General features: G+C 35.8%; 1 protein-coding gene across 1 annotated transcript in view; it reads left to right on the top strand.

Moving 5' to 3' along the window:
- Positions 1-6499, top strand: part of Smp_155030 (hypothetical protein) — a gene marked incomplete at both ends in the record, with an annotated part of 49723 nt that extends 43224 nt beyond the window's left edge. Inside the window, 4 exons of the mRNA XM_018790573.1 lie at positions 1252-1816; positions 2521-2734; positions 4584-4697; positions 6333-6499. Coding sequence (XP_018646202.1) covers positions 1252-1816; positions 2521-2734; positions 4584-4697; positions 6333-6499 — 1060 coding nt within the window. The remainder of the gene's footprint in view (positions 1-1251; positions 1817-2520; positions 2735-4583; positions 4698-6332) is intronic.
- Between the last annotated feature and the right edge of the window lie 6069 nt (positions 6500-12568).

Below are 12568 nucleotides of genomic sequence, written 5' to 3'. Positions count from 1 at the left end.
CTGACTCTGGTCCTTACTGAAAATGCATCTGTCAGCTGTCCTCCGTGCACAAATTTGCACTGTAATCCGTCGTATGAGTTCCGGGTAATGTTGACGATCTTCTGAGGAACTCCATAGTGTCAAAGAAGTTTCCATAATTTTCTCCTGTCCACACTGTCAAACGCCTTCTCATAGTCAATGAAGTTGATGTATAGTGACGAATTCCACTCAACTGATTGTTCCACGATGATTCGTAGTGTCGCAACTCGGTCTGTGCACCAACAAACAATGGTAGACAGTAAATTCCATGGTTATTTATATATTTTACTTAGATTATCCTTGAGAATCGGCCGTTCAGGGCGCGAGACTCATGGTGCCTAATTCAATGATACCTGCACGATTTGAAAATTTCAAGTAATGAGTTTCCCAACAGCTAACTTGAATCTCATTCCATTCTCCTCAGTTTAAGCAATCAAGCGGCGTTACTAGCCCATATTTCCACACAGAGCGGTCCTAATCTACACTGAATATCATTATTATTAATGATAATGTTACTACTTTTTTATTTTCTCTCTACTAACACTGGGGACTGTTTGTATCGAACAATTCAGAGCCTATACATAATTCTCACCCATCCTAAATGTACCAACAGGGCTCTAGGAAGACTAGCGAATCTCATTCTGTTATTGTTTATAATTCTAACTTTTAAAAACATCAATATGCTAATATGAAGCATTGTAAATACTAAGTCTACATATACATTTAGAGCAGAAAACGGATTAATAAGTTAATGATTAGTTTACTGAAATTGGCAAATGGTAAGATATGGGAACAGTTAGTGAGTTGAAAACTGACAATTAGGACAGTATGGAAAAATACCAGTTGTTAAAAATATATAAACCGAGACTGAAAATGGCTTTCAAAGTCCCCCATTGTTATTTATTCGCCCAGTCTTAACAGATATGTTTATGGTTTGTATTCGTCACAAATTGATTTCAGTTAGGTTACCATTGAAAATCAGTGATGACTGGATAGCTGTTTCATTTTAGTATTGGACCCAACAATAATCATTCATCACCTCGCCAGGAATCGAATATCAGAGCATTCAGGTCTTGTAACGAATGTTTAACCATTAAATCCACACCGGATCATTCAGCGTTGAGTGGTTTACATTTGTAATTTCGGTCAGTTTACGATATAACTTGATGATAGTACATATGATTAATAACAGTTTTTTTTCGTTCTCTTTTTCACTTTTTTTTCAATTTATAGCTTAACTACTAATTTGGATATTGCTGTACAAGAAATTTTACTTCCAGCAATACGACCATGTTTAAGTTGCGCTGATAGTTCAGTTCGTCGAGCAGTAGCTAATCTACTTCATGGATTAATTGAAATTCTACGATTTATCAGTGGATCGTATAGTAACAATGATATCTCACATACCAGTTCAATAACGTCAACATTCACAACACATAATGATATTTGCAAATCAAATTTATTAGGATTAATATGGCCATTTATTAGTCAAGTGACTAGAGATGATTTAACCGGTCAACGTAAACGTATTACACCGGATCAAGCTGATTGGAGTGTGTTATGTTGTTCACTTGGTCCATTGTACAGTTTCCTCATGTTAATATGTGTACCATATCTAAATTCGACTGTGTCTTCTTCTGCTACTATTGTTGCTGGTGGTGGTGATCCTTCTGGAGGTTCTAGAGTAGAAAACTCTTCGTCTTTTCCTTCTACAACAACAATGGATACAACTTTAGTTTCAACAACAGATACACTAACAAACAACGCATCTAATGAATATGCTAATTACCGTATTATGGTAAGAAGTTTACATGTAATTTCTGTTATTCGTATGTATTACATAACTAATAACGTTAAGCGTCTCTTTTTCCATAATACTGAATAGAAACTATATCGATTATGTACAACTGATTCCTTTACTTCAGTTTTTTAAAACACAGCTTTGAGAAAATGATAATTAGAGTCGGTTACATCATGTATTTCGTTTAGCAACGTTTAACAATCCAACACCTGCAAACATTAATATACTGTAACATAATGAATAAAAGTTGACTGTCGTTACCAATACAAATTGTACTTTTTTTAAACGTAAATCAGTAATCTTTTTAAAGTTCGTGTTTGAATATGAGAAGAATAGAGTAAAGTATAATTTTCGAGGGATGCAAGACAAATAGGAGAGCATAACTATAGCGACGGACACAGAAAACGAACTCACCACGCCGATATCAGATGGTCAGCTTAATTGAATTCTGGAACCTCAGCAGGCTCCAAACTAGGCAACCAATTTCTATCGATTAAAGCCTTGACTCAACATCTCATTACCCAGTATTCTAATTCATATTCTGTGTCATATACTCCTACTGATTCAGTTGCCAACGGTAACCCGAGTCACTCACCACTGTCAAGTATTCTCTGGACATTAAACTTTGCTCTTTCAAAATCAGAATAAGAATTAAAAGTGAACAATATTTATTTCAATATTTTTCTTTTTCTTTTCAAAAGGCATTTGATTTACTTAGTTTACAATATGATTTGGTTGTTGGTCGAAGGAATTCCAATGAACAACTTAATTCTAATGTACAAAATACAAGCATAGATTATACAATGGATCGATTGATAATTTCACAACGTCGGTTTTGGAATACATTAGTCAATAATCTCCTAGATTTAACTAATCGTCTTCTTCCGATATGTGGTGAAAATTTTCAACAAAATAGTAAGTAACATAATGATGACAATACTCGCTTCAGTCAATACTATATTATTTGATTACAGTAGTGTTCTCAAAACAATTTATTTATTTATTTAAACATAACTATCGGTACAAAGAAAAACCAGATGAATATGCGCCTCACAAATCTCATTTGATTTGTGTGAGGGCTGTGATACTGCCCAGGTGCCCAAACTGAAGCAGGTGGTTTTCTTAGAAGGCCACAGCCGGAGTCTTTGACCTGAAGGTCTAGTCCACAAGGCAGTGGAGCATCGTGAGGTGATGTAGTCCTATGGTAGCCGGTGACCAACGATTGGTTCATACGCCACTTTTTCCTCCAGGATCCTGGAGTCCATGTGCACTATTGGTTTGGAATGAGGGTTTTCCGACTCCCCTAGGTGGACCCTTCGTGTTCACCGACGTGTTTAAAGAGCCGGACATTCGCTTCTCGTCCTCTCAATTTCGTGAACAACACCCCCACCACGAGAAGTCAGTGAGTAGAACTTCCCTGTCAGAGGCTATATATTTGCGTGGCCATGTGAGAGCATTTGGAGAGAGAGAACGGACTCTCCCCACACTCGGCCGTACCAGGGCATTTGGGGGCAATGGAAATAGACGTGGCGCCCGATGGCAATGCCATAATATCCCTATTTTTTAAGAATTCAACTTGTGAAATTCAGAAAAATATGTACAGAAAGTTTTTAAACAATGAACAACTGACACTCATATACATCCGTGAATCTCTCGACAAGTCTTGCTTCGATAATATCTCGTTTCATCTCCAAATTTATTTGATGTATGAATGCTATGGTAGTCGGCTCTCATTTTTTTAAAAGAAAGACACAGAGAAAAATGTACCATCCATTTTGACGGTTCTTCTTGGATTTCTCTGGAGTTAAATTCACAATAGCGTTTGTAAACACTTTTGTTAAGTCGCGTGGGTGTATATGGTTATCATACTTATTGAGTCAAATAAAACAAATGTGAAAAAACGGAAATTTGAGACAATCAATCTTTGTTTGAAAGAATGGTCCCCCTGAAAGTGTGAGCAAGCCATCGATATACGTTAGAATGAAAAATGTAAAGATATTTTGTCTAAAAATGAACGGTTCATAAATATTGTTGAATTGGAAGTTACTCTTAAGTCATATATTGTCATCATGTCGGGAACTGAGTGAAAAAAAAAGAGAAGTGACACACACCTGTTTTGTCCCCATCTCGAGCCAACGGTCATGTGGAGTACGAACTTTGAAGAAATTGTACTCGTGGTTATCGTTACAAGAAAGAGCTAAAACTTATTCATAAAATTAAATAACCTGAGGTCTTCTTAGCGGTTATAACTTTCAAAAAATTCCTTTTTTAGTAAATAAGTCAGTGTTTAATTACCAATTTGTGATTCATTAGGTCATTTTTTTCAACTTCAAACGACTCGTGATAGTATTTCCTAATCATCTAATGCTATCTGTAATATATTGCTTTCAGTATGGATCGTAGCTTCTCATGTTTGTTAGGCAAATTACTTGAAGTAAAATTAGGGAACTTGTCTCGTGCTTTGGATAACTAATATTAAGTTGTTCGGTGATTAGAGGTAGTTTGCAGGGAAATATATCTACATCAGCAAGGTATACCTGAAATCCCGATAAAACTGGTTCTCCCTACAGGATTTTAAAACATACCACCCAACTTCATTGCCTTAGATATTACCACTGAAATATTCAGGCACTAAATGACCTCTGTTGAATAAATATTTATAATGGATTAATTACTGATTAATCTCCAAAGTCATGTTTAAACTGTTGGTTTTCCTTTAAATGTACAATATCCATGCTGTTATTTTTATTGTATCTCTTTTTAGATATATTACCATGGCTTTTTAATTTAGCTGAAATGAATAATTCTTTACCAAGCTTAGAAATACGTGTTGAATTAGCTAATCATTTGTTCACAGTGTTTTCGACAGCTGCATATTGTATCCTTTTTGTATTGTTAACGATTAGACAATTATTCACATTATATTAATCTGACTAATTTTCTTTCATTGAATATGAAGATTTTCCCTTGTAGCTCGTTCCCCTTTCTTATTTAAATAAGGTATACATTTATTTTAAAATATCACAACATATGAAACATGACAATACCAAACCCCTTTCGTCACGGAATGTGAAAAATTGTACAAGAACACATTTATACATCATTAAATTGAATATCAACTATTTGAAAGCAAACAAATATCCAATAAGCACCAAATATCATGCTTCTCATCTCAGCAGAACCTCATCCATATATCACCACATCTGAGTTAATACATAGGTAACTTTGTCATTGGAGTAAATTTATAATCTATCATAATATTTGTTGGAGATTAAAAGCCATATATACATACATATATTCATCAAACAAATGTATAATTCACGAATTTGAGCAACCATTCACCAATGTCTTCAGTGAGTTGATATCTCCCAACAGACCTGGTTGAACTCCACTGGTTACTGCTTCTCACTAGAACTTCATTACCAAAATCTCCACAAAACCCCCTTCTGATAATGATCATGTGCTCACTAGTGACTGGCTCCACTAGGTATTTCCTGGAGTTCTAGTGAAAAGCAGTGACCAGTGGAGTTCAACCATGTCTGTTGTGAGATATCAACTCACTGACAACATTGGTGAATGGTTGCTCAATTTCGTGGATTGGTTTAAGTTAGACATTAACACCGTTGGATGCCGGCTCAGTGGTCTAGTGGTTAAGCGCTCGCGCGCAAAACTGATAGGTCCTGGGTTCGAATCTCGCGAGGCGGGATCGTGGATGCGCACTGCTGAGGAGACCCACAATAGGACGAAACGGCCGTCCAGTGCTTCCAGGTTTTCCACGGTGATCTAGCTTCAATTGACTCACGATCCCAACTATTAAGATTACTATAATATCCACAAAAACCCCTTCTGATGGCCAATATATACAATGGCCATATCATAATAGTACAAGATGAAATTAATACAATGTATAACAGAAGATACCGGAATAATGTACTGGCAATGACAATGATAAAGACTGTATATTAAGAATAAGGTTCGAAAAGAAAAAGTGACTCACAGGAATTTCAGTTATCTTTATCAGGTTGTTGAATTTTAGTGATATCACGAATCGATGTAAGTTAGATAACCATTAAAATGTAGTATTGATATAATCGCGAATAAAATTATTTTCTGACTTTACGATACACTACTATAGTACAACCGATTACTAAAACTTTGCTACTATTAGACTAGATTACCCTACAGATACCCTATACATATCAGATATCCAATTCATGACCAGTAATCGAGAACCAGAGTATATAATCTAGACAATACTCCATTCAACACAATTACAAAGTAGTCTACATTCAATGACTCCAGGAAAAAAATCACAAATTAAATGACCAATTATCCGTATCAGTCAGTTCACGTTCTATAGTAGTTGACCATAACTTTCATTAGCCATGAATATAATATAATCACGACTTACTTCGTATTTTTAATAATTTGTTTAATTTTTTTTGAGTTATAACCTTAATCCAATTAAATTATCTTGCAACATTATAAAAACAATTGTTTAACTTTAATTAAGCTGTACAAAATGAAAAAAGTTTACTTCAGTGGTTAGTTCCAGGTTTAGATCGTGTACGTTTAGATTTAATTGAAAGTGGAGATAATCGTCGTGTTCGTGAAGTAGAACAATTCATATCTGATTTATACTCAAATCTTCGATTAAATGATCAAGGACGTTCTTCGTAAGTTATTTTTACCAATTATTATTTATTTGCCTTCAATCAATTGTAGATTACCTCCTGCTAGGAAGTACTAATTGGATGATTAAGACATGGATTACCCATGCCTAAACACCACCTAATTAGATGCGTGACGGTTGCTGGTGAAGAAATTGGTTGGGAGCTAGGTATAGGCAAACTAATACGTTTCATCAGTCCATGACAGTTATTGACAGTTGGGTTGAGGCGTTCAGTTGAGCTTAGACTACTTGCTAGAAGTACGCGAGATTATTTTAGCCAATGATCGGAGATGTTAGATGACGTTGCTCAGAATCGGTCGCAGTGTATCAGATGCACTCACTCTGTTATTTTTTAGGTGCTTGGAGCCCTTAGAGAGTTACTACCAGTCTCAGGTCTGTGTAAAAGAGAGTTAAGCATGAAGTTAGCAACCCCATCCCATAGAAAAGAATTTTGCTAAAAAAAAATCCAAACCAGGAAATTGCCGAGTTTCGAAATTATCTTGTACTTTCTTATTCCACGAATTTATCCTTCTCAAATAATACTGTCTATACCTTATCTTTTCTACTTCCACTGATACTATTACTATTGCTACTATGACATTTAGCTTGGTCCTTTCATCTCACAGTGTGGTGGAATAACTTTAAGTGATGCACATATGTTCTAGTTTCTACGTTGCTTATAACTTAGTGGTTTATTTACATGAAACCAATGCTCTTAAGGATTCTTTTCAACTGCCTAACATCGAGTCATAAACTAAATGTATTACAACAAGAGTAATCTGACAATTACAATGAGACTACTTTTCATACACTATATAGAAAGGTGTTCATTTCTGTACTGAACATGGATAATGTCATTTTTTTAGAAATCAATTAACTTTTCTTATTGGCTACTGATCAGAACTGAGAATTCATGTTTCCGCTTTGTTCAGACATATTTTCTAGACATTTTTGCCTATTGATCAGTAGACATTTCCATTGAGTCTAGATGAACAGTGTTAATTATAAGAGTTGTATCGTCGGAAGCAGCTGAATTCGTAGATACACATAGAAGTGGCATAACCAGGTAACTTATCCTTTAGTTGAGGAATCACCATAGATCAGGCCGAGTACGATAGACAGAGGTCGGCTGCATTAAACGTTCTCTTCACTGCTCTAGTTAGTCTGTCATGTAGTAAAGCCTGGTGAGGATCTAATCGAAAACAATATTGTTCACTTATATATGTTGCTCTAAATCATAATATGGAAATTTTACAAATTCAAATAATTATTTTATTTTTTCATAGTTCACACCACGAACTGGCCTTAGTTTAGACAACCATTCGAAACTTGGAAGCATTAAATAAGTGCTCCGTTTAAGTATGGAACACCGTAGCAGTACACACCAACAAATCTATCAAAGATCGAGCCTAGGACCATCTGGCCTCTCAGTGAGCGCTTACCTTTAGACCACTGAGTCAGCATCCAGTGGTTTACTTCGCTAATCCAATTGAATCGGTGATATCACACGATCATCTTCCATTGTCATTGATGGGTAACTGCCTCACACTCAATGTGGCTGAACTCGGTTAAACTCTCGCTACGTGATCTGAAGGTCGTGAGTGTGGAGTGTTACTAAGGTAAAACAGCCCAGTGCTTCTTGGTTTTTCAGTGGCTGTCTAATTAAGGTCATTCCCTGATGTAAAATATGAAACTTGCCAATCACCACGAACGCTTTATAATAATAATTCTTTTTCATTAGAAACTTCAGTCAACATTAAAGCAGACTGGAATAATGTATCATTTTTAATTTTAACTACCTGTAACCTTATTTTTACAGTACACATTTTTATAAATCCTTTTTAATCTTCAGCAATTCAAATTCATCTACCGGTATACGTACTAGTGTATCCAACCGTTGGACTAAACTAACTTCATTCAATAATTCCAATACTAATACTGTGAATAGTACTAATCACAGTACTGACAATCATAGTACTACTACGAACACTAATACTACCAATACTTTTAATACTTCTAACAATGGAATAAGTGTTCCAGCATTCAATACTACTTTAGATACTAGTCATAATTCACCACCAGAGATTGAAATGAAAAAATCTCAATCTCGAACAAAAAATTTACGTTTCAATTTTCGTCGACATTAGTAATACTACTACTAATAATAATATTGTTATCACAATCCTCATATGTGATACACAGTTTATTTTTATTCTTTTATTTCCTTTTTAATTACCGGGTTACATTTCAAGATTCTGTAATTTATGTGATTATCAGAGAACTACAAACACGCACCTAATTTTTGAACCCTTTTTTTTATTATTTTGGCAACATGTTATTTTTATTGTGATCTGTACTCCTTACTATTATTATCATTATTATTATAACGTATTCATCATTGATTTATAATTTATCTTCTTTGTAACCATGGAAATAAAGTATTTTATAAATGATAATTCTAAATGAATGTTTACATTCATATATCTATATTGAACAATTTGTATAAAATCAACAAATATGATCATAATTAATTGGTGATTTGTTTTCTTTTTAATTTTTTCTGGATCATCTATCTATTCCTAGGTAAAACATCATACTTCAGTATAAGGATGTTGTTATTTATTGTAACTAATATGGGTATTATTAACTTGATTATTGTCATCCCTAAAACCAATATGCCTTAATAACATATCAGACAGGCTGTGTTTTGTTTTTTTTAATTTTCGGGTGATATTTTAAATGTTTTTGTTTTGTTTTACCACGACTCCTAATTATTCTTTTTCCTACTTATTTATTGATCAGCGCTTTTTTGGATGTAAATTATCTGTATTACCTTTTTTTTTTTAAAAAAAAAACAAAAAAAAGTGTTTTTATATGTTTATAAATGAATGAAAAAAAAACAGAATGATCAAACCACTTATTGATTATTATGTTTATGATCCTTTATAAAACTGGAAAGAATCACTCTACACTTTTACTTTGTACACATTAAACAAATTCAGTTTTACTAATTATTATTATTTTTTTAATACTTAAAATGTTACTGTATAAAATTGGTGTTTTTTTAAGTAATGTATGTACGAATGCTCTAATCCATCTGATATTTCTTCATATATGAAGGGGGGAGTTTGTCAAGATTATTGAACTGCTATAAATTATAACACAGATTGACTTTATTTAAACAATCACTAAAAAAACTAAGAAATACTGGACGTTTGTTTTGTTCTGCTATGAGACTTAGTGGTGCTCATCTATAAACCACCGGAAATAGAACCTGTTCTAAGTCGAAATATCTGTCCATTGTTGTTTCTTTTTTTCTTATAATTTTTTAAGTCCAGTACGTAATGTGAACTATAGAAATTCAATGTTTGTAGGTATCGATACCAAAGTCGTACTTAGTAGTTTTAAGAAAAATTAAGCATTGTGTTAATTCAGTTTGGTTACTTATCTACTCTGAAGAAGTGGCTTACATTAAGTCATGAAACGTCAGAAATATAATTTTTCTAGTCATTGCGATATAACAAAAAATATATTTATTATATAACAGTATATCTTTAAATATATATTAAAAGCATTTTTTATATGATAATTCAGATTACTGTCTTCCGACTGATTCATTATGGTAACATCGCCAACCATTTAAATTAAACAGTCAATCAACTACAAATTAATTGTTCAGCTTGATATAAAAGATGTCATCAGTTGTGTAATTATGACAGAATACAATTATTTCTTGACACAGATTAGCCTCGAAATTCGAACGAAACAAATGTGAAGAGATATTGTCTCGTTATTATTTGTTTAACCAGCTCTTCTAGAGTTACTGTCGGTCTCTAGCCCGGGTAAAGGAGGAGGGTTGAGCATGGGGCCACCAACCCCATCCCGTGAAAAATAACCTTGCTAAAACAACGCCAACCAGAATAAACAAATCAAACCATTTAAACTCTTCCCTGTGAGTTAAAGGAAGAATTATGACGCCTCAGGATGAAAGCCGAGATTCTTCAGAAGTCATTAGGCCTATGCTCCTTCTTACAACCAGAGCAACAATTAATATAGGTAAATGGAACGTTCAGAAAATATGGGAGACCGGCAGAATCAGTTAAATAGCTGCGGAAATAAGGTACAAGTTGACGGTTCTCGGAACCAGCGAATCCCGTTGGAACCAAACTAGACAGCAAAGGTTAGACACGATAGAGATGCTCACGTACTCTGGTTATCAAGAAAATGTTCCACGCACTCAAGTAGTTGCTCTGATGCTGTTGAGGGAAGCACGTAAAGCACTTATAGGATTAGAATCTCATGGACCCAGGATCATCAAATCACCCTTCAAAACAAAGAGGAAGGGAACCACAATGAATGTTATCCAATGTTACGCATCCACCAATGATAGAAACGATGACGATAAGGAACAGCTTTACGATAGGCTGCAATCAATCATAGCGAAGTGCTCAGGAAAGAACCTGACCATCTTGATGGGAGATCTAAACGCCAAAGTCGGAATGGACAGCAATATATATGAAGATATCATGAAACGACATGGACTAGGAGAAATAAACGGCAATGGTGAGAGATTTACACAGTTGTGTGCATTCAACAAAATTGTCATAGTCGGCACAAATTTCCCACACAAACGCATGCACGATCGAAGAAATCAGTTGTGGTCATCAGACAAATCAAGAGTGGGAAAACAATAGTATAAGGAAACATGTCAGCTGTGAAGCACTGAAGTCAGATAAAGAAGCAACTGCGAAGATGCTTTACGTTCTATTCAAGATTTGCAAGGAAGAACAAGTGCCGATGGATTAGAAAGAAGGACACCACATCAAGATATCAAAGGAATTCTGAGCAAATGTGAGAACTACAGGGGCATCACACTACTATCGGTACCAGGAAAGGTTTTCAACAGAGTGTTGTTGAACCGGACGAAAGATTCAGTAGACGCCAAACTTCGAGATCATAAGGCTGGATTATGTAGGGACCAGTCGTGCGCAGATTGAATCGCGACACCACGGATCATCGTTGAACAATCAATTGAATGAAACTCGTCACTACACATCAACTTCCTTGACTATGAAAAGGCGTTTGACAGTATGGATAGGAGAACATCATGGAACCTTTTTCAACACTATGGAGCAAGTAGCTGAGATCGCCAACATCATACGGGATTCATACGATGGACTAAACTGCAGTGGTGCATAGAGGACAGCTGACAGACGCATTCCCAGTGAGGACCGGGATCGGATAAGGCTGACTACTCTCCCCTCCCTCTTCATATGGTTGACTGCATTATGAAGACCTCGACATCGGAGGGAAAGCACGGAATACAATGGACAGCTCGGAATCAACCAGACGATTTGGACTTCACAGATGACCTGACCCTTCTATCCTATACAAAGCAACAAATGCAGGTGAAGACAGCCAGTGTGGCAGCAGTCTCTGCATCAGCAGGTCTCAAAAGACACAGTCAATCAGCTAAAACGTAGGACCAGGCAAAGGTTACATCAGTTCGAGTTGCCACACCTAATTAGCACAACAAGATCAACACCAAATTCATAGAAGTAGTCACTTCACTAGAAGGGTCAGGTCATCTGTGAAGTCCAAATCGTCTGGTTGATTCCGAGCTGTCCATTGTATTCCGTGCTTTCCCTCCGATGTCGAAGTCTTCATAATGCAGTCAACCATATGAAGAGGGAGGGGAGAGTAGTCAGCCTTATCCGATCCCGGTCCTCACTGGGAATGCGTCTGTCAGCTGTCCTCTATGCACCACTTTGCAGTGTAATCCGTGGCTAATACTTTGACGTGGTGGTCGGGCTTACCTATCATGATGAACCAATCGAGCTATATTGGTTGGAACGTATGTTCCTGTAGGCTCTAACATGCCAGGTAGGTCGATCGGAGAACGGTAAAACTAAAAGCATCAACTCAAGGTCTGGGGGCGAAGTCGTACTGCCGACTGTACAGAGGTGTGACAGCAGTAAGGTGTTTCCCTCAGACAACCAGCATAACAGCGATGCTGCCTTCTCACAAGGAAGGAGGGGGTTAGAAAAGGTCGACCCTAAAAATGTCACGCCTCATCT

The sequence above is a fragment of the Schistosoma mansoni genome, assembly GCF_000237925.1.
Source record: "Schistosoma mansoni, WGS project CABG00000000 data, supercontig 0062, strain Puerto Rico, whole genome shotgun sequence".
NCBI lineage: Eukaryota > Metazoa > Platyhelminthes > Trematoda > Strigeidida > Schistosomatidae > Schistosoma > Schistosoma mansoni.
This window is presented reverse-complemented; position numbering and strand designations above follow the sequence as displayed.